Consider the following 26,883-nt stretch of genomic DNA (forward strand, 5'->3'; position numbering starts at 1 on the left):
GTGGTCTGTCTCAGACAGGTTAGTGGCCTTATCAAGAGCGGCGTCATCGGTGAAACGCTCGACACTGTACGTGTGCGATCTGACGCCATTGTAGAACCGTTCGTGCACAACGAGCGAGGACAATACAAAAAGGGACACGTAGACCAGCGCAGACTAACAGCTGTCAGTCTGCGCTGGTCTACGTGTCCCTATTTGTTTTGTTCTCGCTTTATTGTGCGCAAGTAGTTCTACAATGACGTCGAAAAGAGCTAGACCCGCCTTTGCGTTTTATTGTCAACTGGGCCCGTGCATTGGCTGGTGCTCGCACGTTTGAACTGAGAACCGAGGCCTCAAAAGGAGTGGAGGAAGTGTATTTTTCAGCCATGTACTTGGTGGCGAACGCTAAGATCGAGTATTTGGGGAGTATTTCTGCCACACAACGATAATCGTTATCTGGCTTGCTCGCGTCTCCTTTCTTGAAAACCTGGATCTTGTCCCTTTCCTATCAAGAATGCTACGTCACGCTGCGCGCCGTTCGTGACCGGGAAGTGCCGGGACCGCGGTGATAAGTACGCGAGGTGGATGACCCATATAGTCGTGTGGCAGAAATACTCCCCAAATACTCGATTTTTTTTGTTAGAGTGAACCGTAAAGGGCAACAATCAAGGGGACGTTATTCTGTTGGGCAAAGAAACCATTCGAAGCCAACAGATAAGAGTCTGAGGGTAGCATGACAAACCCTATTCATTGAAGCTTTTCTTCAACTGACCCGTAGCAATCGTGATACAGAGAAATAAGGGTGGCCGAAAGAAAGAAAACGTGGAGGCGACCCTAATGGGTGACTTAGGTGTCTGGTAATGGCTCTCGCACGTCGGCGTTTCCTGTTGTCGCGTGTATTCCTTGCATTGTGTTTCGTCGCACTGGCGAAACGGATCTCAGAGGCCGTGCAGAAAGCGGCGCGTGGTTGAGACCTGCTCCACCAGGTGTCGCAACGTTCCCTGCTGCTCACAAGAAAGCTTTCTGCTCTTTCAATGCACTCATTAGATTAATTATCCTCACGGTTATTTTGCCGTTATCTTGAGTAAACTTATGCTGCGATACCTTTGTACTTCCGCGCGACAGTCTACAAAAGAGGTGTTCCCTCTCGCCAATGGAAAAGTAAAACATTACACGAAAAAACGTGCCACACAGTATGTCCCCGATATACAATAATAGCCCCATCCCTCCCCTGCTTCACACACGCACAACGTTAACCTAACAAAATTTACCCTGTTTAAGGAGCTGCAAACCACAAATCCCAATAACGCAGCGTCTATTCAATATGCCACTGGGGCGCACGAGGCGTATTTACAGCGCTAAAGAAAACTACAGACCGAGTAAGAGCGACAACAAACAGGAGCTCTGTTAGTCCGCCGTTTCCCTTTCACGCCGTAACTAACGCATTTGTACGGACTCGCCCATGTTAGCCACGCTTCGTAGCTCGGTAACCGGACACATACCGGGAAACTGGCCATATCTGCCTCTTCCATCTAGTCACTACGTAGCAGCCTTCCGGATACACGCAAGGCGTTGTGAAACGAAACCCCGCTCAACTGCTCGATCGCACCGCTGCTGCGGTGGTTCCCACCCCCCTCCACTTCGCAACAGGGACAGAAGAAGCCCACGCGCATCGTCTTCGCGCTCATTTCTTCGGAGGGCGTGGAATTATCAGCCTCGCCACCGAAGAACACACCAACAAAGCAAAATAAAAAAGTAAATAAAAAGTGAACGGGGCCCGCGCATGCACAGAAGCGGCGCGGCCGAGCCAAGCGCAGCGGGTCAGCATCCTTCCTCCCCGCAGTAACTCGCGCGTGTCTGCGCGTGCGTGCAGGCATTACAAGCAGAGTCCAGTAGAGACGGGGCGTTGCCCCGCGTGAGCACTCATGGACGCCCTGCACGCACCACGCACCGCTGAGCCGTTACCAGATTCCTTTACCGCCACAGATACATCCCACCCGTCTGTACGCAATACAGCGCGGCTGTACAACCGGGCTGCAATAAGCTCGCACGAACCCTCGCGCATTCGCCTAAGAGGACTCGAAGGCGAGAGCCATCTTTTACAACGGAACGCGTTACAAAGTCGAGCTTGGTCCGTGCGCAGCGATGTTCACAGCATAGCCAAGTCGGGAGAGGGGGCAAGTGTATAGCGAGAGAGAAAGCATAGAATAAGCCTGGTACAGCAAGGGTGACGGTAAAGCATGGTAGAGCAATGGAATGCCAAGGCAAGGAATTGGTGAGGCGCGGGAGAGGAGGAACTTTGCTTAGCGTTGATCCTGCGTCGCTAAACCACGCTCTTCTTCGCCCAGCTTTGCACAACTTCGCTGAGGCTTCCCCCTCGGCTCCGCTGGTCATTTGTGTTTGCGAGAGCAAAGCCACGCCAATTTTTTTTTTAGGGGCGAAGCTCCTTATAGCGGCACCCGTTCGTCCCCGTCGTAGTAGTGTGTAACCAGTCTTAAAAACGGAGGGGGCGTGCACACATGAAGGCTCCCTAAAGACAATGCGCTGCGACAGTAGTACGTGATATGTATCGCCCTCTCCTCTCCTACGCTTCCCCCTCTTTCTCCTCTCCTTTTCTCACTTCTTTTTTTCTTGCGAATCGATTGTTATAACAGTATCTGGGGTTTTACGAGCCAAAACCACGATATGATTACGAGGCACGCCGTAGTGGAGGGCTCCGGAAATTCCGACAACCCGGTGTTCTTCAACGTGCACTGCCATCGCACAGCACACGGGCCTCTAGCATTTTCGCCTCCATCGAAATGCGACCGGGGATCGAACCCGCGACCTTCGGGTCAGCAGCCGAGCACCGTAACCACTACACCACTGCGGCGGGTGAAGAAAAGATGGCATTCGCCTTTGAGTCGTAAGGGACCCCTGCGAGTCTTTGTCGATAACTTCATTCTCTCTCTCTCTCTCTCTCTCTGCAGCGTACCGTACAAGCCGGCGCCTGACACGCAAGGCTTGTGCGGCGAAGAGAGAAGTTCCCTATCGGGCAAGGCCGTCTCTCTCGGACACACGCCGACCGCTCGGGGTCTGCCACGGGGCTATTTGCGGCCGCAGCTCGGCAATAAAACCTTCCCGTCCTGGAAAAAGGCCCTGCACTCCATCACGCGTCATCGAGCCGGCTAGCAAGAATGAGGGGGGAAAGGGAAGGGTCCACACTGGACCTGCTCGCACATTCCTTTTATTCTTTCTCCCTGCTGCTGCCCACCCCTCCTTTTTTTTTTTCTTTTCTCCATTCACGCAAGATTCGTACCAACATTGGGTCGGAATTTTGGCCAGGGTCGCCCCTGCACTGCCCAACGTGCACTGCCTGTGCTGGTGAAGCTCACTGTACTACGTGATGACCGCACCCTCTTTTTTTGTTTTTTTTTTTTTGTGCGTGTGTTTGGCGAAGCTAATGCAGGCGAGTTTTACACATTGTGCCGTGGTGCGAGCCCGCATCCAGAGACACAAATGCAGTATGGTATGAATAGCTTTATTGTATGAATAACTTTACTGGCACAAATGCAGTGGTAAGGTTCAAACAAATCATAACGCTTTTTTTTTTTTCAAGGTTAACGTTGTTGTGTGCATTTCGTCTTCACCTTTTGACGTGACAGTTTGCATGTCTGATACGCTACAGGATATACATTTATTTGTTTTCCTAGTTTCAACAAGGACTTTTGCCTCTTTTTTTTTTTAATTTTGGCCCGCAAACTATTCTGAAAGACCATATTTACTTTCCCGCGAGTGCCTTGCGTTAATGATGTCCGACGAAAACAAAAAAGAATTTTTTTTTTTCGGGGAAGAGACGATCACTAAGACCACACGAAACGAATTCTAAATTTAGTGTGGCGAAACGGCTAAGGCCCAATAGTCGCTCTAATCGTTTCATCAAACTAGGAAAGTCGTCGCACCGACTCCGCGATTAAGGTCACGCACCGGCGTTTATTATAAGCCGCTTGAAGCACTCGAAGTACCATTCGGTTCCGTTCCGCCACGATGCATCTGACGAAAACGACGACGCAGGAAGAAGCGAAATAAACATTTATTCTGCCAATACGCAAGACAGTGTTCTTTGCTCGAGCTAGGTGCACGGCTCCCTGGGGAGGCAACAAAATTAAAATGTGACAAGGTTCCTTTTTTTTCAGTCGATTGGATTGATTGTGCTCACCCCCCCCCCCCCCGAAAATTTTCGCATTTGCATGCGTAACATACAGGCACACATACAAACGAACACAAGAACATACATAAAGTATGGCTACCCCCCCCCCTCGGAAAAATTTCATTGGCTACGCTGCTGCCCCCTTCCCGAAAGCTTTCAGCCCACAACGCGGTCTTGCACTGCCTCCGGGATCGAAGGCATTAGTAGCGTTCTTCACCTCACGTGGTTTTGCAGTGCCTCCGGGATCGGCCCAGCTTTGATGAAGCAATGAGGCAAAGGAATAAGCCATTATCATCATCAGTTATCGCGGGATTAGCGAGTGCGCAGGACGTATGCGTGTTTGGCACCGCGCTTCGCGCAATATAACGAACTGTTTACACGTGCACGTAAAACGACCAAAAAAGAAAAAGCAAATGTGCGACGACCGACGAAACGTGGAGCGCAGTTGGACATGCAATATAACTGCAGCCTCCGCAAGATTTAACCGAAACGCGAGTCTCCACAAATCGCCGCTTCTGAAGCATAGATTCCAACGAGTACGTTGTATTGGTAGAAACTTCGAACGGATTGCGGCGTAACAGGTGCGAAAACAGACGCAGGTGAATATCCCCTACGGTGTTGCCATAGCTGCCCCCCTCAAAAAATCCGAGCATCCGTAGAAATCCGGTAAAAGGAAGCCGACGAGGCATTCAATGGCACGCACGTTTTTGTTGTTATTTATGTGAGAAGCGCACATCTTTCGCTGGATAAGGAAGCATTAATTACCGGCCTCTCATAAAAAAAAAAATTTTAATGAACAGGAAGCGCACACTGCGTCCACCGAATCTACAGAAATCTGGCTTGTTCCACAGTTTCAACGACAGCTCACACTCTTACATGAGCATCGAAAGTGACTCAATTGTCTTCACTCACTAGGGGCGTTTCGTACCGTACGTCGTTCACCCAGGCGTACAGACTGCAGGATTACTGCTAAAGTTTTGTTCCCCGATGCGCTCACTCAAGTAACGACCAGTGCGGCTTTTGCATATATGCAAAACGTTTCTCAGCACGGCCATTATCGGCCGGCTGCCAAAGCTGTCGCTGAGGGACAATGGGCGCAACAACGACCTCCAATGTAGGCATGCCACAAGACGCAATCGATAACGGTAAAGCGACGCGGAAAACAAAGGTCCACCCGCAATTACTTCGTATAATGGACTCGCCTCAGAAGCAAGTCGCCGGGGGCCAACGCATAAGAAAGCCCGGGGTGGGGGTGGGTACAGCTGAACACAAGGACGATTGGGAATGAGTTGGCTAGTAACTTCCTAATTCGTCATTGTGGCGAACGCATTTAGGCTCGCTGCGCTTCGAGAGACCAAAAGAAAAAAAAAAAGAGGTCATGCACGGTTCAGTCGACTTCTGGGTTAATCGAAAAAAAAGAAAAAACGGTGCCACAAAACTCAAAAGTGCACAGCGGTCTACCTATGAACAGGGGCGTTTCCCTTTGTCCCGCTATCATTTGCTGCCCTATCACTAATGATAATTATCCATGAAACACCCAGTTATCTGCTCACCGCGCTCCCTATCTCGTCGATAGCAGCTGTGTCGCATATCTGCTTTTTGACTACATGGATGGATGGATGGATGCTATGAGCGTCCCCTTTATAACGGGGCGGTGACAAGTGTGCCACCAGGCTCGAAAAAAAAAAAAAAAACCTTTACTCTTTTTTTTTTAGCGTTGGCCTAGTGTCTTTACTTCAATTAAAACTATTTTACTCCAGAAGACAAAAAAAACCTTAAGTTTTCAGCTTCGTTTTGTGCCCTTTACGGCAGAATGTCCTTATTTTTTTTCCCATTATTTATTTTTGTCCTTTCTCTCTAGTTTTCTGCCACCAGTACTCTAACCGTCTCTTACTTATTTCAATCGCGGGTGTGTTCAGCTTTCCATTGTCTCTAAAACCCAAGGCGTCATGTAGGCTCGTGCCCAAACGTACACCTGGGTGGATGTCTCCACATTCAATCAGAACATGCTCCGCCGTTTCCTGATCTTCCCCGCAGCACGTGCATTGTTCTTCTTCTTTACTGAATCTCGCTTTATAACTACCCGTTCTAAGGCAACCCGATCTCGCTTCAAACAGTAAAGCGCTTCCCATTGAATTGTCGTAAAATGCCTCCCTCCTTATTTCATTTTGCCCTTCCGGTAGTTACTCAAAGCCGGTTTTTTCTCCATAGCTGTCATCCAGTAAATCCTCTCCGCCTCTCTGACTTTCGCTTAACGCTCTTGTTGACATACTGCTTACACTACCAGCCGTATATTTACTAGTGAGCCTCCTAGTTCTTTTTCTCCACTGTGTGTCCACGCTCTTCCTATACAAGTAACGGAACACCTTCTCTGCCCATCTACTCTCCTTCATATTCCTTAGCCTTTCTTCGAACCTTATTTTTGCTCTGAGCCTCCCTCGCCTCAAAACCTGCCCATCCCATATCGCCCTTTACAGCCTCATTTGTCGTCTTCCCGTGAGCACCCAACGCGAGGCGTCCCACAGTCCTTTGATTTATATCCATTCCCGATTGCACCTCTGCCCTCATGCACACCACTGAGTTCCCAAAAGTAAGCCCCGGAACCATTACACCCTTCCACAGACCTCGAAGCACCTCGTACCTATTGTATCCCCACAATGCTCTGTGCTTCATTATTGCAGCATTCCTCTTTCCTTTTGCTGCTGAGGCTTTTTCCTGTACCTCCATGTACCTGTCACCCTCATTTATCCATACTCCGAGGTACTTGTATTCGTTCACTCTCGGTATTTCTTGGCCCTGTATTGACACCGCCTGATCACAAGGGTCATTGAATACCATCAATCCACATTTTGTTACACTAAATCCTAGTCCTAGAGCTTCCCCTTCCCTTCCGCATATATCCGCCAGCTGCTGTATATCCTCTCGACTGTCAGCAAATAAGACAATATCGTCAGCATAAAATAATCCTGGAAGCTTCTGCTCAATCATCACGCCGCCCTGTTTGTGTGACAGATTAAAACCAAAGTTGCTACCTTCTAGCGCTTTTTCCATATTCACCATGTACAGCACACCATTTGCTGTACACCATGTACAGCAAACCGCTACATGTCATCTGCGCAGAGGACACCTGCTGGCAGCGTACTCAAACCGCTACGCGGCACACACTTCGCGAGGGCTATTTTGCCGTCGTGAACGTTCTGGACGCCGTCAAGTTTCGTCACACATACAAATCATGCGTAGCGACTGGGTTTTGAAACAATCTGAACCGTTTTGAACCGACTGCTTCGAGAACCCCGCAGAGCAGCCTTCTGGACCAATCGGGGATGACAAGATGGCGAATTCGGCAAAATGGCGGCATTCGAAGGTGTCCAGAAAAGTGCGTTGGTCTGGTTGGTGTACGCCGAACAACGTGTTTTTTGTCGCAATTAAGGCACATACAAATACAAGGAACACCGTCATTTTGGATGTCTCTTAACTGCAACAAGACATGTACAGAACAGTACCTCAGTGCTGAACGTGCAGACACCGAGGGTGCAAATGTGAGCGCAGCGTCTTCAAGGTAATAAAATGATGTTAATATGAAAGACGGTCCACTCAAAACGTCGTGACGTAAAGGAACACCCTTCGAAACAGACCGGATGTAACGTCACCATGAACCCAATGCACGGCCGCAGAACGAGCAGTTTCTCGTACTGACTTTTCCACACGCGATCTCAGGAGCGAAAAAGAACTTGTCGTAAAAAGAACGAAAAAAAAAAAAAACAATACAGGAAACGACACACGCACTGCTTTGCGGGCAACAACCACGGCGGTAAACAAAGCGCCAGTGTTGCCCCACAGCCCAGAGATACTGAAAGTCGTAGAAAGAAGCAACAGCACACATAGCGGAAATGCCTGAATGCCTTCAGCACTGCCGGCCAGCACCAGCACAAATTATTGCTAGCGCTTAAATTCACACAAAAAAAAGTCCGACTTAGGTACCTTGTGTGGCGCTAGCATGGAATGAGTGCATGTCCCATACTTTTTTTTCCTTTGCTTTCATTGCATCGTTAACCGTCACTTAACCGACCGGACATTTGTCCCTATGTAAATCCGGGATGGTTCACGTCATAGTACGAAAGGTTGACCTTGCTATGACCGAGCATGGGGGTTAGGCTGCTACTTGAAGTTGTCCTGATTCTCTGTATTCAGGGACTCTGCCAAGAAAATGGCAGCCCCCGGTGTTTCTTTTTATATTTCCACCCTCTTAAACGGATATACTTAAATATATCTCAAACTAAACTTATGCTCCGATATCATATCTATCATGAACCTTAAAACTACAGCCACCCTTTTTATATGCTTCTATTTTTCGCACATATTTTAGCAAAACCGGAAGTCGGTAAGTGAAGCAAAAGTGCCGCGCGAGACACTAGAGTGTAGCACGGCGCTCGCGCCACGAAAAAGAAAATGTCCCCTGCACTGTGGTGTGTGGTGTCTCGCCACAGTCTTTCATGGTGTAATCTTGGAGATCTTACGGCTGTATAGCCATAACGTGGGAAAGTTGAAACTTCCAATATTCCTGCTTAGCAATGTCAAAACCACTTCGAGAGCGCCACTTTAGTTGGTCCCTCTTTGCAGGGCGCTGTTACCGGGTATGGTCACGTGAGAAGCCACAGTTTACTGCCCAAATTAATATTTTAAAGAAATTTGGGGCAGCTATGCACTAGTGGTGCAAAGACAGGAAACAGCGCAGCTGGTGGCATTCTGTAGGCAGGCCAACAGAGTGACCGTAGCAAGCGCTACTGAAATCTGCATCCGCAAGGTTTCGTCATTACGCGGCTGACACATGGTCATCCTGCCCTTCACAGGTGACCAGTTTAAGTTGCTGCCTACATAGTACTTGCGTGTTTCTGCAATCGGCATCAAAACTTTACGATTCACCAAATCTATGAAAGCTATGTATTTCAAAGCACTATGCGATCACAGTCTGTAAAACCGTTCGACACTTCGCATTTTCCTAATGTGACTGCAGTCGACCTTGGTAATTTTGATTTTTTTTTTGGTTAATTTAAACATACTGTGCAGTCTAAGAAACAAACCACACATTGCTATTAAAAGAGAACTGATTTAGTTAGCTGAAGTCCAAAGGTATGTTATGTTGCCTTAGTTCATAGACTTCATAGTGCAATAGCGCAAAAACACAGGGACGCAGGCAAGAGAGACGATACAGGCGCTAACTTTCAACTGATCGTCTCTCTTGCCTGTGTCCCTGTGTTTTTGCGCTATTGCACTATGAATTCGTACCAACTAGCTCGGCTTTCCGTACTACTGTAGTTCATAGAACCCCCACAGTGTCAAATGATGGTCGTAGTGCTTCCTGGGGTGATAGCAGTGATGTAAGCAACCTACTCTGCAGCGATAATGAGAACTTGAGCTGCCCCTTGAGCAATCCCTCTTTAGGAAATTTCGTCATTGCTGGCAACAGCATTGGCAACCGTTCAATGATCAGACAATAGGCTACTTCAAGCGGTAAATAAGATTTGATTACGTTCATTCTGCAGCGCTACAGGGATCATACTTTCACCAGCCTGTAAAAACACTGATTTTCCGTGGGTCCTATGCTCCACAATTGACTTAGCCGAAAGCGTTGCACAGACGCCCCTTTCCTTTTTTTCCCCCGAGCTACACGCTACGTGCAGTGCTGCTAGACGTGCGAGAGAGGAGAAAAGAAAAAAAAAAGACTACTCACTCGTAATATGTCGTTGTTGACTTCACTGCAAAGGAGAGGGAGAAAAAAAAGGGGGGGAAAAACAAATATTAGTCAGGACAAGCCAAAGCCGATCAAATGCGCAGAGATGAAAAAAACGCGACAGATGGCGCGTGCAGAAAACAAACAGGAAGAGGATTACGTCACGCAGGAGCGATCGACAGAGTGGCACAAAGTGGGGAGGGCACCATGACTTGCAGGTGACACACACACAAGCACCCGAATCACAAGCAAGAGACAGATCAAAGGGTGCTGCTGAAGGAATTGTAGCAGAAGAAGGGCAACGTCTAGCGATAACTTGCACTTTCACCCAGCAGCTGAGCTTAGGGAACTTCAATCAGAAACTCCACAATCTGTTTACCTGTCATAACCTGCTCGTCGAACCTGTTTGTCCAAGTAGAATGCAATGTATCGTGTTACACGTATAAATGTGAGAAAAACCTGCGAAAACTCAAAGCAAGGATGAAGAAGGTACACTCACTCACACATCGTCGCCGGACTTGCAACCAGTTTATTGATGCATCCATGTGCGCTCATACCCTTTATCCCACGCAAGCGCACAAGCTACAACAAGAGGTTTCTCATCTGCCTGATAATTAGCCACTCCCTGAAAGAAACAGCCACTCTTTTTCTGTGATATGCACAGAAGGTTCACTGACACAAACGTGCCTATTCCTTTTGATGAGGTAGGCCTCTAGCAGTTCACGTTCAATATTTGACTTTCCCCCTGCCTAGAATGTTGTGTCGATCACACACTGGCGATGGTGTGTGAGTGAGCGTGCTTTCTTTGTTATGTTTCGAGTTCTCGCCTGTTTTTCTCACATATAAACATGACCCAAGTGGCCTAGCTTCTCAATCAAATATATAAAAAGCCAACTTCTTTAATTAAGACATCGCATTTCAATGAACAGCTGTGCTAGCTGCTGCCATTACACTGAAAGTTCAGTTTGTGCTGGGCAGTTCACAAAACAAGACTATTACATAGCTTATCAGCTCTATCGCAGGCAGGTATCGCAGGCATCACCACATGCCAGTACACTGAAGAGCATGAGCCATGCCGACAGCTGCAGCCTAGTCACGACACTTGGGTGATATGAATGGAAGCACATTGGCTGATGCTTTATAAGTACAAAGTGTGCAAGGTTTATGGCCCACAGGGGCCAGCGTCAGCAGCTGGTCATTATTTCACTAGTTTTTAAACTCATCCCCTTCCCTCGCTTCCCGTTGCTAGCTTTGTAAACTTGTTTGAGCGAAGCCCATGGTGTTTAACGTTCGAAGGCAACTCGGGCTACAAAGACGCCATAGTGGAGGGCTGTGGATAGTTTCGACCACCTGGGGTTCTTTAATGCACACTGACGTCACACTGTACATGGGCCTCCAGCATTCTGACTCCATCAAAATGAGACCATCACAGCTGGGATCGAACATGCATCTTTGAGCCACTGTGGCCATAGTTTCATCCTAATACACTAGAGGGAAATTTCGCGCTAATGTCTATGGGAGCTGCAACACACGGGAGCTTCACCCAGCATAGGAATGATAGGCAGTACATGGATTTGCCTAAGCTGAGTCCTTTTGGCTCCGTGTAGCTTTTTGACTTTCGAAACTCGTAATTATTTAGAGTTCTGCAGTCCCACATCACCACCTTGACCTTTTCCGGCATACCAATTCAAATCGGCTCACAAGGTTCACAACGAGTCATTCTTTTATCCGAAACTAAAAACAAAACGTCGCAATAAACAAAGCCACAAGTTCGTTCGAAGCCACAAGCACACAGACTAGGCAAATCCACGTAATACACATCACTCCTAAAGTGGCAGATGACCGTAGCACCACAGTCCCCTACAGTAAATATCGTATAATAATAGTTGTTGGGATTCAACGTCCCAAAACCATATGATATGATTATGAGGGCCATTGTAGCGGAGGGCTCCGGAAATTTCAACAGCCTGGGGTTCCTTAATGTGCACCTAAATCTAAGTACACAGGCCCCAAGCATTTCCGCCTCCACTGAAAATGCTGCTGCCGCGGCTGGGATTGGATCCTGTGACCTTTAGTAAATATTGTAGGAAGCTACGACTGTGATGGCCAACCCACAAAGCATCTCACTTCGCTGCAAACCAGTCTGAATTCCCAAGTGTCATTCACAGCGCGACGTCATGGTGCAGAAGGTTATCACATCAAAGCATAGCACTGGGGTCGTTGCTTTAGCATTTGGTCCAGCAAAAATGAAAGACTTGCGACTCTGACACCCCTTAGAACTTGCTAAACAACTTCACCATGATATCATGAACTTTTCGTGCATTTATTGCTAAGAACGGACTGCACTGTGCTCTAAAAAAAAGTTCCTAAACATTTCTTATCTGCTGTATCTTTGGGTGACCGAACGTAAAGTTGTGAAAAGCATCAGACACGTAACTACTATTTTTTTTTTATTGCTAAATTAACTCAATGGAAATGCCACATCTCATTGTGCTTAAGGAAGTGGGAAGTATTCGATGTCTGATTTAGTATTCAAAAATTGCTTTCCTTGTATAATTTTTCTATAATCAATAGGACAATTTTACTAAACTGCCCGAATATATATCTTTTTTCTTCACAGCAACTCATACTTGCAGTGCATTGACCCTGTACATTGTATAGCAAATATCTGTGCTTCACATATCCACAAGACTGCAGAAACTAAGAAGTGCAGTGTGCGTGAAACCCACAAGGCCTGCTGCACCAGCCAAGCAGATGTGCACCAAATGCACCACATCAACCATCTGCCCCCCCCAAAAAAACATGGTCCTTTGACTCTTTTATGAGAGTCTTGACTTGCAACATGTGTGACTCTCTTTAAAGAGACCTGTAAACTCCCTTTGGAGAGTATTACACACTCGACGGAGAACCAAAAGAAAGTTAAAGTGTCACACGTGGCAAGTCAGGACACACCAAAAAGAGTAACAAATACTATTGCTTTTTCCTAGTGCAAACATGGCAGAGTGCGGCACCGTGTTTGCACGCTAGGTGAGCTGCACTCTGCCATGGAAAAGCACTCTAAGTGCAGCGCTTAGTGTAGGAAAAACTTTATCAGTGTCCAGCCCCAAATGCAATAAGAGGGCCTACGTTCACTCAAAGATAACCACCTGTTTCCGCATTTTCCGTAGCGTGCTGTCGGCGACGCGTAGGTGCACAATGCCGAGAGACGAGGCATTTGTTAGCCAAAGAATGGATCGAGCGAGAGTGAGATAATGAACACTTTGTCACGGCTTATCTCCACAAGAGCTCCAATATTGAAGCAGTGGACAGGTGTGCAAAATGAAAACGGGATAACGAATTCAGCCGCAGAGCCAACTCTCAGAAGCTTCGGCAGAAAAATCGAGGCTTATGACAGGCCTGCAAACATCTGCCAGAACTGTTTAGTCATTAAAAGCTCAGAAACCACCTTTTAGCTCCTACCATGCTAGCACAAATGGTTGCACAACCTACCTACACAAAGGTAAGTAATGAGATCCAATTATGCAACACAAAGGTGACTGAGCTATGGGAGATGCTGCAGAGGTAATCGAAATTAATTTCAACCACTCAAGATCCTAAAGTGTTCACCCATATGCATGCAAGTATTTTTGTCATCCTAAATTCTGTGCATTTTATGTGCTGAAACCTTGATGTGGTTACAAGGCACAGCAGGCTATTTTAGAACAATCTAAGGAACTCGACCAATGCAATCTGTTTGGAAGCCCTGAAACTTGCACAAAGCTCCACAACAGAAAAGAAAATGCGGGTGGTCATTTGAAACAGCAATTTTCGAAATGCCAAGCCATTCTTTGCGGGAAATAAGTGCAGCACAGGTGGACACAGCCTGGTGTTTCCCTGCCAGACCACGAGGATCCTAAATCCCGGAATATTCATGCAGAATTCACCCAGAATATTCGTACAGAATCCACAAAGTGGTCAAAAGCTACAACGAAATGAATGAAGCATCAATAAAGGAAGACACAGATCTGTACTAAAAACAACAGATTGTCATTTTTGCATTTTATGCACACAGTTCTCAATCTAACGAAGAAATTTTCATTCCCCGGCAGGTACCCATAGGGTTCTATGTTATCATGAGCCCGAATTAACGAGAAACAAGTTGGCACCAAAGAAGACCTAAGTGAGAGAGAAAAGGGAGAGAAAATGAGGTGATTTCCTTCTAGTTTTGACACAGATGGGTTTTTCTCAGTGTGTGCGCTATAACGCTTTTGCGTTAAAACATCTGGCCACCCTAGTTACTATCGCAGCTCTATTTTGATGAGGCTGCACGCCACACCCATGCACCCTTCTCTTTTGTACCCGCTAATACACGTGCCACTAGGCCACAGACTAAACATTATTCCTTTCAGGACACACATTGACTGTTTTAAATTTTCGTTTTTTCCATTCACTGTTGAAATCTGGAACAACTTGGATGGTTCGCTTCGCGCATTGACTCATGACGAGTTCGTTGAGAAACTACGAATACACATCTAGTTTTAATCTGTTTGCATTGTCTTAGCGGTTGTCTTTTTCTGTATTCCCATCAACGTTTGTACTCGCACCTGATGAAAGATTTTGTTGTACAGCTATGTAAGCATATCGTATCTTTATCTGTTTGTACTAATATATGTACCCACTCCTGCTATGTCTCGAAATCAAGACAGCAGTATTTATAAATAAATAAATAAATAAATAAATAATAGACTCAACAGTCTGTAGCAGTCTTACGTGGCAGTGGTTTACTGTCCCTGCAAGTGCACACAACAGTGGTTGCTTCCGTTATTCCGTTGTTTATGCGACAGATGGTGCCAATCGCATCCTCGCAACTTTCTCTGCTTGGCCTGCTCGCACAATCAGCACTTTAAGAAAGGGGAATTGACATCCATCCATTTGAAGCACAAAGCCACAAGGAAATCCATACGGATTTCACAATGAGAAAGCTTCCTGGTTGCCGAAAACTTCGCGCTGGTCCGGGGATCGAACCCGGGACCAACGCTTTTCCGGGGCGGTCGCTCCGTTATGAATTTCCGTATGGATTTCCTTGTGGCTTCGTGCTGCGAACAGGTGGTTGTCAATTTCTCTTAACCCCTCCGTCACACCTTGCAGGATTCTGCCGAACTGATCTGCAATTCCTGCATTCGTTCTTCCAGTCTTTGGATATCACCAGCCTGCCATAGCTTCACATCCTAGCTGCATTGCTTGGATAAGAGGCTCCATGTCTGGGCTGCCCTCGCACTTTTCACGTGCACAGGTGTGGGTTGGCAGCAAACACAATGCTATCGCAGCTTTTGGGTATGAACATGTTACAATTTTATATTTTGAAGGACCGAAAAATCCCCGTCTCAATTTTACGAACTTCCAGATTTAAGAAAATAATTTGAGCAATGGCATCACATCATTAAATTGAATTTAAACTGTACACAATTCGATCACCGAAACTCAACAGCCGATACATAAAGGACGATGTTGCAGGTTCAGAAGTTTAGTTTTTTCATGCACTTGGACCATTTCACTTGGTAAAAATTCTCCACTATTTCCAGGTACAAACTGGCTTTTTTTAAGGTCCTTCTCGACGAATGTAAAAATTAAAATTTATTAAATAATGTTATGTGATTCAGCGTTGATTACACAGGAAGTTCGAGCCGGCACTGTCACCCCATCCTTCGTTTTATTAACTCGCAGTGTAAGTGATATTTTTTAGAACAATTCATTAAAACAAGGGTGAAACCATTCATTTAGGATTCCTTTAGTGCAATGCCATGAATAACAGTTGAAGTGACTGAACTGCACAGGTACTTTGAAATGCTGTTAGCTGCATTTTGGATCTCTATTAAATGCCTAACAATGGGCAGTCTTAGAAGTGTCGGGCGTAAAAATATGAAGCTTGGCAGGCACAAGTTTGAGGGTCAAAGGACTACTTTAACGCGCACCTCTAGTTCAATAGACAGAACTTGAAAAACCCAAACATTTCTTCACGCTGCTCTACCACTTCACTCTGTAGGCTGCACGCAATCAAACAGGACAATGAAGAAACGAAAATTTTGACCGTCACCCTATCCGCAGTGTTAACATAACGTTACATTGCTCAGGTAGCCAGGCTTCTTTGGCTGAATAAGAACACGTGCAATAAAATGTTTAGACACACGCAGCATTCGGGAGCGGGCATTGTTTGGTGCTATATATAGAGGCAGCAGCTGTGTCCTGTTGGTCAGATTGAATAAGAATACGTGCATACATCTCGTTCCAACACACTTGATACCACCTGCCACAACCACTCAAACTGAAGAAAAGGTGCCGTGTTTTCTCCTATACAATCCCGCAGCTAGTATGCATTTCTTATATGGTAACGAACGTATATGCGCATATTAGGAGCTCAAAAAGGCAGCCCTTCTAAACTACGTACAGTAATGCATGGGCGCATGTAGTATGAAAAGCCCAGAGTTCACAAGGTGCTTTTATGAATTAAAAGGATGTTCAGTGGCGGACCAATCACTTGACCTCTCGGCGCAGATCTTGGAATAGCAATAAGCAATATTGAAGTGGTGTCATTATTAATAAAAATGGTACACAAGTGTTGTACAGCCGGGTTTGAGTTATTCAACACAGTATTCATAATAAAAATTAAGTAGCCAGTTTCGTTAATTTTCTTAAAAGAATGTCTTTCCTTGTGAATAGGAATACTGTACGGGTTTTTACATGCCAAAACCACGATATGATTATAAGGCACAATGTAATGGAGGTCTCCAAAAATTTCGACCATCTGGTGTTCTTTAACATCCACTGACATCGCAAAGTATGGGGGCCTCCAGCATTTCATCGCCGTCAGAATGCGAGCTCCACAGCAGAGTTCAAACCCCGAGCACCGTAACCACTGTACAACCACAGCAGACTTCCTCGTGAGTACATCACGGTACAACATTCTTCCTACGATTTCAATTTGCCGACTTCAAGCAAGCAGAAAAAGGCAAGAAATATCGCCGAACAATTGCACATTAAGGAAGACCGGGCCTCATAGGACATGCACAAACAAACCAAAGTTACAGTAAAAATGTCCAGAGGCTTACATGCTAACTGTCCCCTACATACGTGTGCAAGGGCTACTGAAATTGCGACCACAGCCCCTGATCATTTCAATGTTGGAGGGTTGCAAAACTTTTTACCAACAACAAATCATCTAGCAGTGGTCATTAACCTCAATGACCTTCAACCTCTTTTTCCTAGCCAGCAGCTGAGTACGTGCATTACGAGGTAATGACACCGTCGTCAATGAGTAACCGAACATTATCAGAAGCTACCTTTTGATCAGAAAATCGCACGGAGCAAACTTAGAAGTCAAATTATTTTGATGAAAACAGGATCGACCCAGTGATACAGGAATACATAGAGATCTGTATTATATACGTGCAGATATAATGCAGCACTGTATCTGTGCACCTCCAATTTCGCGGCTAATTTCAAATTTCCAAGCCATTCCTAGAAAGCCCCCCCCCCCTCCTACTCTGCACCCCATTCGTCCATTGCCCTTATGCAACACTGGCCTGTTGGAATCCCAACCAATCCTTTTTAGCAGCCTGATCTCTAAGCACCTGTGCCTGAAATCTGTCATGAAAAGTTTATTTTTTCCCCCGAATAATGATCGCACAAAGAATATGGCACAACATGACGATTTTCAGAGTCACCCCGAGCAAAAGCATGTCCTTTGAGATTTGTGTTTCGAGATGGTACCCATGATGATGTAGTAGGCAAAAGTATGGCTTCCAAGATCTGTGTTTGTTGCTTATGGATGTTGTGTTGCCTTGTTGTCTGAGGTGCTTTCATGCCATACTGCACGCGGTCTAATCGCATTGCGATTGTGTTTGTGAGCCATCGTTGTAATGTGCCACGCTATGAACAACAGCAAGAAGACTTCTGAGGATGTCCTCATGTACTCCATGTTTTGAGTTCTTTTTGCTGGCAGGAAAACTTTGCCGAGGCCATCTTGAATTTTGGTGCCGGTATGACAAAGCGTCCCCCCTTCCTTTCACTGTGCCCCTAATTCCGACTTGATGAAAAAAGAAGGGGGGGGGGCTTGCTCACGATTTTACGGTAGTTATGACCACTGAAAACTGTTTGCTCGTGCACGTGAGAATTCCTTATTTAGCGGCGGTCTTATAAACCAAGTTACAGTCTCTGTTTCAGAGAGCCCTGTGAAACACAGGACCAGGGTGGTCCGTCCATAATGGTCCGTGCACCTGAACAGTGCCGCGTGCTTCTGAGCGTCGTGTTCACAACTGCAACAGAGAGCACATGCAAGCGGCATGGCAGCCAACACAAACATGTAGCTTAGGTGGTTGTTGCTGGTTTACACTGAATCCAATTTGATGCTGATGTCTCAATGTTTTGCACATTGTAAACTTCAAATATGTCATAGGCTATATCAGCACTGATATTTCGTAGATGATGTCTGTGTGTCCACAGAAATCGATCTCACAGTCAACATTTTGTGCCAGTACTCCTTTAGCAGCATTCCATTGCAGAACAGGCTTTATATACGGTGTTTAGCTGTTCACACAAGATACTGAAAGCACGAGGCTGGTGGCACTTTTTGATCCATCGGTTGGCTCTGGCAGCTGGGGGAATTTGTGATGCATTGCAATTGCAGAGTCCTATTTTCACAGCGTTTACTAACACATAGTTTGGTTAGTATGCATTGTCACAGCAATTTAGGCAATGCTGAAGGGCTGGCGATTGTCAAGTTTTCGTATTAACAATCTTTAAGCGCCACCCAAGCAAATGAGATGGGCACTTGGCAAATTGCATACACGACAAAGATCTCCAAAGACTAGCCTTGGAGATGTTCAGTGCAATTGTGACTTAATCACTAAGGCCACACCCAGCCGCTGCACCACTTGGCACTGCTCTTAATACTAAGCATTTGAGGCAAGTACAGATATACCTGCATCATTCTGGTGTAAAAGAGTGCCAGTTTTTGTTACCCCTTCACAACACACCCGCTCATATTTCAGAATAATATAATTTCCGGGGCTTTGCATGCCAAAACCAAGATATTATGAGGCACACCCTAGAAATCTGACCACATTGGCTTCTTTATTAGTAGTACACTGGTGTTTCACATTTCACCCATGTTGAAATGCACCCACAGTGTCCGGGAATCAAACCCGCACCATCAGAGTTGAAGGAGCACTGACACGATTTTGAAGTGCAGCAAAACGGACGTTTTTGGTTTCCTTGGCATGTAGTGTTAACGCTCTCCCCACACCGCATCCGGGAAACACGTATAAATATTTAAGTTTGATTTTAAAGTTTTCATCTCCCAGCATCTGCAAGGCAGCTTCGCCGCATGGAGAGCCCTATGACGTTTCAAGTCCTAAATCACAGAAATCGCTGTCGGAGGCACTGGACGACAGTTCACTCATCATGAACCACGTTCAACTGACAGCAAAGGACAGCAGGTGCATATTTCGTGGGTTGCAGTCTGCCCGTGACGTCACGGGCCGACTTGACACGTCACTATGAAGCCGCCCTCTCAAAACCGAAACCGAAACTGCTGGTTGAAAGAAGCGATATTAAAAATACCGTATAAACGCGTGTAAGGGCCGCACCCGTGTATGGGCCGCACCCCGTTTTTATTAAGTACATATTCGAAAAAAAAAAATCCGCGTAAGGGCCGCACCCACACTTTCGTTAACCCACACGTTTTCAAAATGCGCGCGTGCATGCGAGCTTTTGAACGTAGTCAATAGATGGCGCGAAAAAACGCAACCATCATCATCATCATTATTGAAGTTTACAGCGGTTTACAGGTACAGTACGTCACTAGTACATTTTGTTGAACTTTCTTCGTGCTAAGGTGTTCATAAAGTTTGCTAAATATCTTAACTATTTGATTAGTGTTCATACACTCGTTACCTAAAGGTTAAACCGAGATTTTATCCTTCGCGTCTCGTACCACTACACAACGCGCTCTCCATATCGGCATTAGCATCACCAACTTGTGCAGTTCCATGTGTGCAGTTCAGCCGGCCATTTGCAGGAGTTGTGCACGCGCTATTGTCTCTCGTGCTTGTCTTCTACTGAGCGTTCACGTTGTGCCACGATGGGGAAGCACCTCAACAGCTACACGGCTGGCTTCAAGTTAAAGGTGGTCGAGTTTGCGCACGAGCACGGGAAACGTGCCGCCGGCAGAAAATTTGACGTCGACGAAAAGTGCGTTCGAAGATGGTGCGCGCAAAAGGAAGCTCTGCAAAACACTAACAGCAAAAAGCGCGCTTTCCGAGGAAAGCCATGCAAGTTTCCGGAACTAGAAGAAGAGTTGTTCCGCTACGTGACAGAAGTGCGGAACGATGGATATGCCCTAACAACAGACATGCTGCGCGTGAAGGCACTAGCCTTGGCACGTGCGAAGAATATACCGGCCGGGACTTTCAAGGCTAGCGTTGGCTGGGTGCGGCGATTTCTGAAAAGGAAGGATCTCTCTTTTCGGCGAAGGACCACATTGTGCCAGCGGCTGCCAGAAGACTACACCGATAAGGTGCTTAGTTTTCACAAATATGTCATCGGCCTTCGCCATGAACATAATTATCTGCTATCTCAAATAGCGAACGCAGATCAAACTCCTGTGTGGTTTGACTGCCCGGAAAACTACACAGTCGAACTGAAAGGCAAAAAGAGTGTCGCCGTGCGGACCACCAGTGCTGAGCGCCAACGCTGCACAGTGATGCTTTGTGTAACCGCGGACGGGCGGAAGCTACCTCCGTACGTCGTGTTGAAAAGAAAAAGGATTCCCAAGGAAGTGTTCCCCAAGGGAGTCATAGTTCGAGCCCAAGAAAAGGGGTGGATGAACGACGACTTGGTGCTGGACTGGGTGAAGTGTGTTTGGCAAAACCGACCGGGAGCGTTGTTGGCCAAACGGTCACTTTTAGTGCTGGACAGTTTCCGCGGTCACCTTACCGATAAGGTGAAGGAACAGCTGCGCCATGTCGGCACAGACATGGCCGTGATTCCGGGCGGCCTCACTGGAATGCTGCAGCCTTTGGACGTCAGCGTTAATCGACCTTTTAAGGTTGAATTCCGGAGGCTGTACACTGAATGGATGGCAAGCGGCAGCCACGAACAGACGCCGACCGGACGGCTGAAGAGGGCACCGCTTGCGACTGTTCTCGGTTGGATACTGTCGGCGTGGAGCTCAGTGTCGACGGACGTTGTGACCCGAAGCTTTAAAGTCACCGGTATATCCAACAGCTTGGATGGCGCTGAAGACGACTGCTTGTGGGAGGACGGTGCTCCGCAACACACCATCTCGGACACCGAGTCTGAGGACTCGTCGAGCGACGACGATTAAGCACATATGCTCTATGCGGCAATAAACGTTCTTCGTTCGCTAGCTGGTACGTTTTTTTTCTTTTGCTTCAAAAAAAAAATTGCACGTTGCGTGTATGGGCCGCACCCTGAAAATTGGCCCTCATTTCTTGAAAAAAAAGTGCGGCCCTTACACGCGTTTATACGGTATATGCAATGCATCCCCAGGCACCACGACACTCTTTTTAGGGTTCTCAATACCCGTGCTTTCATTTAGAGCAACAACCCAAAAAATTTTAAAATTCATGTCAGTACTCCTTTAAGCAGTCCGGCACGTTCGTATTGCAAGATTTGGAAGGCGGCTACTATATTTCCATACTATCTCAATACGCTTAAATGGTACGTATATTCATACCAGTTGGTTTTTAAGGTACCGTAGAAACAAAGAACAAAGCAATTTTGGAGATTTCAAGGTCATTCTAATGCCGACTCATTCTACGACTCATTCATTCTACGACTCATTATTCACTGAACGTTTGATGCATGCCCAAGCCAGTCCAGTACATTGTGCCATAACAGCACAGAAAACGGGATAAAGAGCACACACAGGACACTGCTTGTGTTAGCCCGCCATCAGTAGCACCCTTTGACAAAGAAATTGGCTACCTTGAGCCTCATTCGTGATCACGCAACTTGTCACATGCTTTTGTTTCTGTTTTATTGTTCCTGGTTGCAGTTTTTAAAAAAAGAACGAACAGCGCTGTGTCCTGTGTGCTCATTGTCGCGTTTTCTGCACTGTTCTGCACAATGTTCATGAACCAACGAGACCACCTAAGAACCCTAGTCCAGTAGTGTGAGATGCTGTGCTAGCTGGTACACAACTCAATATTTAAGGTTTTAAGACACAAGCATTAAACTAGCCTAACACTTGCACCTTTATTACCAAACCAAGTCTCCTCGTTTAAAAACAACAATGTGAGAGGGACATTTGACTGACCAGGAGGCTACACAGTAATGTTCCAGCAAATAAGGTGGCAGCTTAGCTAACAGACAAACCAAATTAGTGGACACTGACAGAACTAAAAGAGCTGTAGATCAGCTTTACAGGTCACAAGCAGTCAGCGAAACCCTTGTCCGAGATCCCTACACTAATACTGTTAGTGAAGTGCAGTTAAGTCTGTCTCCTCATCACAAGAATAGCGAACTTTTACATGAAAGTTCTTGTTGCTATCTCACAGTGCACACGTACAGTGCGGATGACTCATTTGCCATTTCAAAGTGGCCAGCTGAACTCGCAGCCTTTATGTGACACATGACACTCTACAGACTGAGTGATGGGCCACAGGTGTCCTCCCTTGTGTTTGAACACATGTGCTAGACCTAGACTGCAATGTTAACAAGTTCAACTAGCAACGACGGCAGCCAACAACATATCAACTCAAATGCAGACACTGCGCCGTTTGGTTGGGAGCAGGCAACAAGTGAACAAAGCCTCGACACAAGCCTAGTTGCTTACAACTCATATGATAGGCATTTTGTAGCATATACGAGGACTCACATCATGTTTTACATGTTAGCATGTGCTCTGCAGCCACAAAAAGCAGTCTTCCAGTCTACTTATAACTTAAAGGCCAACTCCGGCGATTTTTCGAGGTCGATGGATCTCAATGAAATTCGCTGGGTACGTTCCTTTGCACGTTTCCGTCATTTATGCCAAATTACAGGCTTGAGACATGCGCAGATTGTTTGCAAATGAATTTTAAAGATTGTCTGCAAACGCCCTCCTGGCTTCCCACAATTATTGGCAACATTGCGTCTGTGACGTCAGTATTGGGAAGGCGGCGGAAGTGACGCAGCCGAGGGCACCGCTAACTTCAGCGCTTCGGCCGCTACAGCGAGCGTCTACTGTGCACAAGGCGACAGACAGTGTTGGTTTGGCCGGGGCTTCGCTGGTCGTCCCGGCTGTCACAGTTTTCATACTCCGCGCCGGCGTGACCAGCATGCTTTGCACGACTTCCGGTTCGTTCGTAACAACGTCTACGTCATACGTAGGCAGTACACTCGGTTGGGTTTCGGTTTCGGTGTTGCGCTTTTTTGCTTATTTAAAATTATTCTCCAATTTGCCGAGTATTTCTGCTATCGGGCCCGTTACAGGAGCGTCTCAGGAACATAAAAGCACCATTACTTTGACATGGCCAAAAAATCGCCGGAGTTGGCCTTCAAGGTAGTTCATGCGAGCTGGAACATGTATTCTGACCATGTGACAGTACTGCTATTGTGTTAATGCGTAACAAAGGTCACTACTTGTCTTTTCCAGGGTCACTGGCCTGAACCAGGCAATCTAGATGACAGTTACCACGCATTCTTGTTACTTAAAAATGTTTGTAAGCATATTTAAATCATATATGTATGTATTTCTTCTATATTGAGTTGCAACAGTAATATATCAAGGTCAAATATGCAGCAATAGATGGGAGTTTTAGTAATATTTAAGTACATGTGTTTACATCAGCGCCTGAGGCATTGGTTTACATGTTCCAAATGTGAAGATATAAACGTTTATATATCTACGACTGCATATGCAAATTTGTTGCATATTCCGAGTGGACAAACGCTATCATACAAACTACTACAACTGCAACCACTGCCAAGCAAAGGGGCTGGAACACCATAAAGCAGTCCTCATCATTATCATTGCAAGTATGCGTCACGAAACTCTTTAACTGCGCATCTGTCTACATGCAAACTGTTAATCAGCATGTAGTGCCAGACAAAAACATAGTGCACTCAATGATGGCAAGAACATGAATAGACTCACAGCAGTTTTGACACCTTAAATGAAGAAACAATGAAGTCCTCCAAAGACACGGCATGTGTCGTGAGAATTGATGAGCAAGGCTGGCAAGCAATGCACTTTAGCTTGTGCTTTAAAAATTAATAGCCACTCGAAACAAAATCGAGCAAAACAATGATCATGACGTGTGAAACGATGCAGGTTAACAGGCATGCAAATTACGTGGTAATTGCTTGTTTGGCTTCAATATAACCAAGCAAGAGGAAGGAAGGCAACATGTCCTGCATATGGAGGGCCACAGCACTGTCTACTTGTCAGTGAGTGATAAAGGGCGTGATGTGATATCGCAAAGCTCTGCCAGGAATGGCATGCTTAACTCGAACATTCACTGACATACATACATATATATATATATATATTTGATGGGGGTTTAACGCCCATAACCACGATATGAATATGAGGACACCGCAGTGGAGAGCTGCACAAATTTGGACCACCTGGGGCTCCTTAACGTGCACCCAAATATAAGCACACGGGCCTCTAGCATTCGCCTCCATCGATCCCGGCCGCATTGCTCCACTGCTGACCTTCGGGTCAGCAGTGGAACACCATAACCGCTACAACATCGCTGCGGCTAAACGAATTAGAATCAGTGCAGCAATGTCATACTGCAAAATTACTAGCAGTCATTGTGTGTAGTGTGTCTTCGTACTAGTAGCACAAGCTTTCGCGCTGTTAGTCACGCTAACCCCTTTCTCGTTTCACGTTTAGAACCCACTCGACTCGCAGTCACACACGATGCGCTAAAGGAAAACGCCCGCCGTGCCACGGCGTCATTGGTATTGTCAATGAAATTGAACGCGCGAGGCAGCCGCACCAACTTTTATCGCCACAGAGCAAACTTACTGGCCATGACAGGCAAACACGCAGCTGCCATCGCCACCGGAAAGTGGCACTTGGCATGTCGGACGTCTCGGCGATGACTGTTGGCACGCCACGATCGAAAAAGTCCCGCACGGGGGTCGGTCACGCAATGAGAAGAAAATAACCATCAGAACGTGCACGACAGCACGGAAGAAAAAAAAAATCGAGTCAGCCCCCAAACGAACGTGCCTCTGGAGGCACGCGCGAAGCGTTCGCGGGAAAAAAAGAATAAAATGTTCCACTCCGAAGACTACCTCGGCAAAAGGCGGCGCCCTTAGAAACCGATTTCGACCTATTTCACGTTGCCGAGGCATACAAAAAAAAAAAAAAAGAAATGGACGGGACATTTTGCGGGGCAGGCGTCGTAGCCAGCACAGCAAGCGATATGGCGAGGTAGCCTACGACTGAGCGGGAAAGAAATAAGAACTAGACGAACTAAAACGTGGCATAAAAGCTGACGCTTTGGTGACGCGACCGTCTTTGAAACGGTCCACATAACGTCTAAAGACTACAACGTCAGTTCTTAACGCCACTGCCAATCTCGATCCGCCACTTGTTTTGTTTCAGCGCGGCCTGCTACAACCACCTGTTGTTCAAAAAGCCAAGCCGCTCGCAGTGTCACAAGCCACGGATTCGTGTTCTCGTTTTCAACGCCGCAATCTTTTACGGCGTAGTTTACCAGCGGAAACGTTTGTTAGCACCGCTCGGGCGGGGAAAATCCACGCATGTAACGAGTTTCGCCAGCAATGCACAAAAATGAGGCGATGAATCAACTGAAGCGGCAGCCAGCAGCCCCGTTTCCTGCGCCGCTAGCTTGACGATCCATTTTGTACAGGCATAGCCACGTCATTAAACGATTAGTTGCTGCCACGAAGATAATCCACCTTCGTGCGGAAAACGAATGAATGGCTCCCCTTTTTTTGACGCAGGACCGCAACAGATAAGCCTCGAATCGAACACAGAACGTATCCAGCTGCCATTAGATGTCTACCACACGGGGCTGGCTGGCGCAACCACTTTTCCTCAAAGTTCAAAGAACGTCGTGTTTCGTGTTATAAGCGAGATGACTAAATCGGAAAACTTGCCGCACGCACTTCGAGACATGGGGCGAGTGCTATGGGGCGTTCACGAGGCCTCACCGCTCTCGCACACAAACGGAACGAGGGTCTACAGCGGCGCGTGCGGTCGCAACTCCGGCACGCGCGGCTGACATGACTGCACGCGCAGTACGCCGCACGCCTCGTCCTAGACAAGCGTTCGCGTCGCGTCTAGCGTCAATTCGGGTCGCTCAGACGTCCATGCGAAGCTTCGACAACGACGCGAACGGCATGCGGCAAGAGGCCGGTGTTGTTGCCCCCTTGACCGTACCCGAGGCACAAAGAAAAAAGGAACAAATCAACAGTTGAGCGCCCGTCAGCTAGGCCTTTTTCTCCTATCCCCGGGTGGGAAAAAGCTGGCCGCCGGCGCCAACCCGCGCATCTACCAAGGACACGTTGGCGCCAAAATAAAATGAGCATGCAGTCAAACGAATAAAGTGAACCAAGTACTCACCCGTTCATAATAGCGACACAATTCATTTAAAACTTTCGCCCACGTCTTGTGTCGCACACGGATGGCATGCAGCAAGTGGTTGCTGCGGAGCGCGCGGGAGAGGAGGGAGCAGCAGAGAAATGCCTCCTCGTTATTTTTTTTACCGCCGTTCGTCGGTCAACCCGTCACACAATATGGCGGACACCACTGAACGCGAGAAGCAGTCGGGATGGGGCACGATGCGGCCGCTAAGCTGTCCGCTCCTGTCGGCGTCGCTGGACGAAGGGCTCGGCTCACTGAGACGTCGTCGCGCGTTTTGCAGCACGCGCGGACACCGATTTCAAGCGCTAAACGGGCGTTGTCACGTAGTACGTCGCAGTGGTAGTGAACGCGCGGTGGCTAGTCTCTCGGCTCGCCGTG

The 26,883-nt window shown here is 46.9% G+C and overlaps 1 protein-coding gene across 4 annotated transcripts in view; it reads right to left on the reverse strand.

Annotated features, from left to right (window-relative positions):
• Nucleotides 1-26,883, reverse strand: part of LOC119405997 (polypyrimidine tract-binding protein 1) — a 150,622-nt gene extending 123,739 nt beyond the window's left edge. For 3 of the 4 annotated variants that reach the window (XM_037672821.2, XM_037672822.2, XM_037672820.2), the window contains exons 1-2: nucleotides 26,485-26,883; nucleotides 9,897-9,921 (exon numbers count right to left, since the gene is read on the reverse strand). In XM_037672821.2, coding sequence (XP_037528749.1) covers nucleotides 9,897-9,921; nucleotides 26,485-26,510 — 51 coding nt within the window. In that variant the 5' untranslated portion in view covers nucleotides 26,511-26,883. The remainder of the gene's footprint in view (nucleotides 1-9,896; nucleotides 9,922-26,484) is intronic. The other variant, XM_037672824.2, reaches the window with a different exon arrangement.

Source organism: Rhipicephalus sanguineus, chromosome 9 (assembly GCF_013339695.2).
Source record: "Rhipicephalus sanguineus isolate Rsan-2018 chromosome 9, BIME_Rsan_1.4, whole genome shotgun sequence".
NCBI lineage: Eukaryota > Metazoa > Arthropoda > Arachnida > Ixodida > Ixodidae > Rhipicephalus > Rhipicephalus sanguineus.